Below are 6,170 nucleotides of genomic sequence, written 5' to 3' on the forward strand. Positions count from 1 at the left end.
CTGTACCATACCAACATATCATGCCATTTTCATTTTCACCCACTTGATTTGATCCATGCCACCTTCCTAAGCAACCAAGATTAGGAGGGTCCAACCACACCAAAAATAAGTAAAGGAAACAAAAAGGCCAACTCATCTCAATCGATTTCAGCTGTTAAAAAAGATAATCATGGATGGGATGGCCAACATGGCAACCAACATGAGTGATCAGCTTTCTGCCTGCCACCAGACATGAATATGCTTTCCGACACAACAGACATGATTAGAGTAGCCAACAGATCATGCGAACAAGCATGATGGTTAAATTAGGTAAGATTACATTACAATAGATGATACATGTGATCAGATTGTCATAAGGAGCTACACAGTTTTCAGAAATGACTGGTAACATTGTGATTAGGAGGAACTCCATCCAGTTACAAACAAACGGCCACAAATCGTGTAGATAATAATAGCCACACCCATAGGGCAAAGAACAGGAGGTCCAACTTCAAAAGAAAAGGGAAAAAAACAGACACAGCCACAAACTAATGCAATCACCAGAACAAGATACAGTTATTGACAAAAGAAAAAAGTCGCGCGTGGAAATTAAGCACACTACTTGCTGTCAAACAAAAAAGAAAATCAGAGTAAACACCAATAACAGTACATGTGTTTTCTGTTCACCTGCTAGTGCTACTACTTGCTGCTTTTCTTCTTCAGTAGGCTGCCAAACTTCTTCAGCAGAGGCTTGTTCTTCTTCTGTTTCGTTACCGGAGACATTGCGACTTTGCTGGTAACTTCTGCCGACGCCGTCCCGTTTACGTGATCTGTGCTGCTATCATCCTTGGAGGACTGGTCGTCTTTGGAAGATTCGGTTTCCTGCTTCCTGTCTGTCCATGGCTGGTTCTCGACGACTTTGTTGCTCTCCTGTACAGTGGTTTCTTCCGTTTTTACCTCCTTCTGTGCAACCTTACTGTCTTCTTTCTCTTCCTCTTGATTCATGTCCATATTGGAGTTCCCGTTGGCAAAGAGGAGTTCCGTGTTCGGCTTTTTATCGCTCTCTCCTTCTGTGTCTTCAGTTTCTGCACCTGAATCAGCAACTACTTCGCGTGCTGAACTGTGTACCTCATCGACGACTACTAGCTTCTCTTCCTCCTCAGGATGCTTCTTTACCATGGCTTCAGCGAGCAGAGCAGACAATTCATCTATCTTCTTCATGGCCTCAGCTTCTCGCAGCCTGAATTCGTCATTCTCCTGGGTTAAGCTCTGCAATGCGTTCTCTTTATCAAGTAACCTGTCCTTCAGTTGTAAACTCTCAGACGTAGCCGCCTGCACAGCCTTGTTAGCTTCAGCTACCGCTGATTCCATGTGCATTAGCTGCTCTTGAAGACCCTCTTTCTCAGCCTTTACCTCCTGCACAATCTTGTTAGCTTCAGCAACCGCTGATTCCGTGTGCGTTAGCTGCTCTTGAAGATCCTCTTTCTCAGCCTTTACTTCCTGTACTAACTTGTTAGCTTCAGCAACCGCTGATTCCGTGTGTATTAGCTTCTCTTGAAGACCCTCTTTCTCAGCCTTTACCTCCTGTACGGCCTTGTTAGCTTCAGCAACAGCTGATTCTGTGTGCATTAGCTGCTCTTCAAGATCCTCTTTCTCAGCCTTTACCTCCTGTACGGCCGTGTTAGCTTCGGCAACCGCTGATTCCGTCTGCATCAGCTGCTCTAGAAGACCCTCTTTCTCAGCCTTTACTTCCTGCACAACCATGTTAGCTTCTGTAACTGCTGATTCTGTGTGCATTAGCTTCTCTTGAAGCCTCTCCTTCTCCTCATTGACGGTTTCGAGTTCGTGTTCTGCATCTCGCAGTGATGCTACTACCTTGTCGGCTTCTGCTTTAAGAGTGGCAATTTCTTCCCCCGACTGCTTGCTTGAGTTGACAATGTCAAGCTCCTTAGCTTCGCATTCTTCTCTGTACTTGATCACCTCAGCCTCCAATGTTCCCACGGTTTTCTGTAAACACGTGATGTCATAGTTTGCCTCGTCAAGCATTACCTCATAATTCTCTTTGGTGCTATTTAAGGACAGTTTCAGATCACCAATCTGTGCGAGGGCATGCTCGTAATCATCTTCCTTGTTCTGCAATCTCTCATGTGCTTCCTTTGCTTTGCCAGACGCCTCACTCAATGCAGCAGTGAGATCCTCCACCGCCCTTCTCTCTTTCTCCTCTCTGTCCCTAGCATCATCCAACTCGTTAATTAGCCTGATTTTCTCCTCGGTCAGGATCTCAATATTTGCATTAGCAGTCTTCTCACTGTTCAAAGCCTCGGAGGCCACTTCTTCAGCAGCCTCAAGCTTGTTCTTGAGAACATCTATCGTTGTCTGCAGCCCAAACAACTCCTGCTGAGAAGCATCCAAGTGCTCACTGGATTCGTTGATGTCTGCTGAAAGCCTTGCCACCTCGATTTCCAGTGCCGTTGTCTTTCCTTTGAGCACTTCGATTTCAGATTCCCTGTCCTGTAAAATAGACTGGGTCGTGTCCAACTCTTGTGCCGTGGAGATAAGGGTTTCACTTTTGGCCTTCTCCGAGAGAGTAAGTTCCTCCAGTTCCATTTCCAGTGATCCAGCCTTGAGCTTCCATTCTTCAAACTGCTGACGCAATTCTGACTCGGCTTTCTTTGCATCAGCCAGCTGTGACTTGAGCTCCTCGGTCTGTTTCTCCATCTCTGCTAATTTCTCTTCAAGGACTTTGGCTTCCTCTAGTTTTCCTTTCAGAACTGAGATTTCGGATTCTAAATTCTTGATAAATGCCTCAGCTTCACGGATCTTACTATCCTCGGTGGCGGTGCTCGAATCAAGCAATCCTTTCAAGCGCATGACCTCGCTAGAGAGGATCTCGACCTTCTCAGCATTGACCTCGGCGATCTTCATGGCATCGTCAGCATGGCCAAGCGCGGCCTTCTTGGACTCGTTGGCGACCGCGAGCTCGCGCCTGAACCTCTCGAGCTCCTCGGTGGTGGTGACGAGCGTCTCGAGGTCTGCGGCGTGCTGGCCGCGCACGCACTCGACCTCCCTCTGCCACTCGTCGTCGCGCCTCTGCGCCTCGTCGATGCCAGCCTGCTCGAGCTCGTCGGCGCGGAACTTCTCGATCTCGGTGGCCTCCTCGGCCCAGCGCTTGGCCATGAGCGCGTCCTGCAGCTTCTCGTGCACCTCGTCGGCCACCCGCCTGGCCTCGCCGAGCTCGCCGAGGAGGCGGTCCTTCTCGCCGACCACGAAGGCCAGCTGGTCCTTGGCCTTCTTGAGGTCGTCGTGCGCCGACTCCAGCCGGCCCTGCAGCTCCGCCTCCCGCCGCAGCTGCTTCTGCTGCATCGTTACGGCGATTGCAAGTCAGTTTCCGGCAAATGCAGGTCGCTTTCACCCACCGACGGACAGGATGAAAATTCCCAGGGGGAGAGGGGGATGCACTTTACTTACATCGGGAGGAGGGGTGCCGATCTTGGGCACCCGGCGCTCGACGACGGGCTTGTTGTCGGCGGATCTCGGGGAGCGGTCGAAGGAGAGGCGCGGGCGTGCCGCGGCCGCCGACGGCGGCGAGTTGGGCTCGGACCTGAATGGCCCGCCCCCATTGCGCGAGCGCGGCGTGGATGGCGTGCCGCCGGCACCGCCGGTGCCAGCGGCGGTGCTCCGCCTGGTACCACCGGGCGTGGAGGGGCGGTAGCCGGAGGAGGGCGTGGAGGGGCGGTGGCCCGAGGACGGCGTGCTCGGCCGGGTCCTGCTGCCGACGGGCGACTCATTGGGCCCAGATCTGCTCACAGCAACAACAGCACACTCCGTGTTATCCATTAAAGCTCCAATCTTTCCGAAATGCAGGGCCCCGAATCACAAACCAAAATCAACCACACAGCTCTCGAGACGCACTTAAGAGGACAATTCGAGCGAAAGAAGGAGACTTTAAGAACAGACAACCAAAATCAAGTGGATCAAGAAGGCAGTTCCAACCGACAGAGTAGGGGGGAATTCGTCGGTTCCCAACTTCCAACGCGATGTTGAATTCGTGGCCGCGGAGGTACCGGTGGAAGCACGCAAAGTGGGGACGGAGAAAATGGCGGCGAGATCTGCCGCCGCCAGCGGAAACGAATACTCAAAAGAAAAGATAGAACCAGGGGAATCAAACAGGAAACCAAGAACACTGGGCAGGAAAAGAGGAAGGAAAAGGGGAGTAGAATGTCACCTTGATCTGGAGGAGGGCAGCATTGCGGCGGACACAGGTGGGGGCGGCGAGTCCAGATTGAGAAGGGGGAGCAGCAGAAGAAGAAGAAGCAGCAGAAGTGGAAGAGAAGAGGGGAGTGGGGGCGTCGGCTCGCGGTCAGGCAGTCCGTCGGCCACACCCCACCAGAGCGAGCGACGGACGGGCCAAAAGTCTGCAAAGGCAAAAGGCAAAGAGGCACCGGCACAAGCCAAAGGCAAAGGCAAAAGATGCAGATGCGGTGCGTGCCGTGGGAAATTTTTAACTCTGGAATGGAATAATGCGACTTGTTAGCTATGGTTTGGCAGAAAATGTTGGTTGGCGCGTGCTAATCAGGGATGCATCTTCCCTGAGGCAGAGGTTACACTGCCGCGCGCGCTTCTCACCTACTGATGGCGATGCCGGCACCACCCTTGGTGCCATGAGATGAGGGGCATGGACTTGGGGCACCATATTTAGTTGGGAGGACAAAAGTGTGTAGGCAGAGTGGTTGGGCTAGTTAGTATATCTCTGATGGGTGAATTAGGGCATCTCGAGCGAGACGGTGCAAAATAATATCTAGGTTTTTCTGCGAATTATGGTATTTTTTATCAAACCGACACAAACACGCCGTTTATGTCCGCTTTGACAACTAAACAAACAAGTTGAAACCCATAAGCCCGACGCGTGATGATCGGGAGCGAGGTGATGGCCTGGACCAAGAGGCATGAATGGAACCATGATGATGACCTCTCCGACAATGTTGGTGCGCCTGCTCTGCCCATCGGTGAACTGAAGGTCCTCACGGAGGAAGAGGCGATCGAGCTAGCCATTGCGTGGAGCCATGCATCCAGCTGCGGAACTCCAGGCTGGTTCAGGGTAGGCCGGTGACCCCTCTAATCACCCACGCGCAACCACCTCCTCCCACTCCTGCACCGCTACCACCACCTCCTCTGGGCTACGACACCGCTGGCGCCACTATCATTCTATGTACTGGCACTGGCCATGGGTGCCTCCGTTCTTCGTCCACACCGACGATGCGGAGTAGGCGTCCATGGCGAGAACCCTAGCTAGGTTTTTTAAATTAAAGTCCTTTTTTTTCTTTTTTGGCACCATGTAAATTACTTTCTATTAATAAAAAATATTGTTGAAAAACATGCGGTGGGCAGATGGGTACACCCGACAACCAACCGCTCAAAACTACCATTTCGGTGTTGTGTCCGCGATCCAACTCAAACGGAGACAAACAGTCGTGTCCGAAATACATTAGACTTCACCAAGTTTTTACGAGTTTTCGTGGGTCATTCTTCTTGTTTTCCATAGATTGCACAACGGTGGGGGGCTTACCTTCCCTTTTTTCCACAAAGAAAAATGAAAGCAAATGCATCATGTGTTATGACCATGGAAGAGAACGATACGCCAACTAACTCTTGTCTATACTAGCATGTGATGATTGGCAATTGCTCACTCAAAGAGCGGTATGGTGAAGGAGGAGAGAAAGTAAACGAACATGAAGAGCAGAGCCGAGGAGTTATATGTTCAGATGACTCCGCTTTTGTACGCGCCCGCCCTAAACGGCTCATCCTACACTACCAGCAGCAGCGCCGGCGCGACTACCGGCTTTGTATTGGCGCTGGTTGCGGGCGCCTCCAGTCTTCGTTGACCTCGTCGGCACCGGCAAAGAGTAGGTGTCCATGACGTGAACCCTAGCTAGGGTTTTATTTCAAGTCGTTTTTTTTTTGCACTATGTAAATTATTTTCGGTTCGTAAAAAAATACGTCGAGCCGCGGGAGCAAACCCCAAACCATAGCTTAGAACTACCATTTTATTATCCGTGATCCAATTTAAACGAACGCAAACATCCACTTTTCATGTCTGAAATACATCGGACGGGCTGGAGATACCATTGCACCAAGTTTTGACGAATTTTCGTGGGGGCATTCCCCTTGTTTTCCATAGATTACACAACGGT

The 6,170-nt window shown here is 51.1% G+C and overlaps 1 protein-coding gene across 1 annotated transcript; it reads right to left on the reverse strand.

Annotated features, from left to right (window-relative positions):
• Positions 1 to 300: 300 nt before the first annotated feature.
• Positions 301 to 4,305, reverse strand: LOC124708258 (WEB family protein At3g02930, chloroplastic-like). Its single transcript, XM_047239941.1, has 3 exons — positions 4,205 to 4,305; positions 3,448 to 3,778; positions 301 to 3,336 (listed from the first exon to the last, which is right to left on the reverse strand). Exons 1-3 carry the CDS (start codon positions 4,225 to 4,227, stop codon positions 679 to 681), a joined length of 3,012 nt encoding a protein of 1,003 aa, XP_047095897.1. The 5' UTR covers positions 4,228 to 4,305; the 3' UTR covers positions 301 to 678.
• Between the last annotated feature and the right edge of the window lie 1,865 nt (positions 4,306 to 6,170).

The sequence above is a fragment of the Lolium rigidum genome, chromosome 4 (genome assembly GCF_022539505.1).
Source record: "Lolium rigidum isolate FL_2022 chromosome 4, APGP_CSIRO_Lrig_0.1, whole genome shotgun sequence".
NCBI lineage: Eukaryota > Viridiplantae > Streptophyta > Magnoliopsida > Poales > Poaceae > Lolium > Lolium rigidum.

Bases quoted from the DNA above. Each gene is read 5' to 3' on its own strand.
- LOC124708258 (XM_047239941.1), bottom strand. From the start codon at position 4,227: ATGCTGCCCTCCTCCAGATCAAG. The intron at 3,779-4,204 runs GTGACATTCTAC...TGCTGTGAGCAG, and splicing joins CTGCCCTCCTCCAGATCAAG to ATCTGGGCCCAATGAGTCGC. The intron at 3,337-3,447 runs GTAAGTAAAGTG...GTAACGATGCAG, and splicing joins TCGGCACCCCTCCTCCCGAT to CAGAAGCAGCTGCGGCGGGA.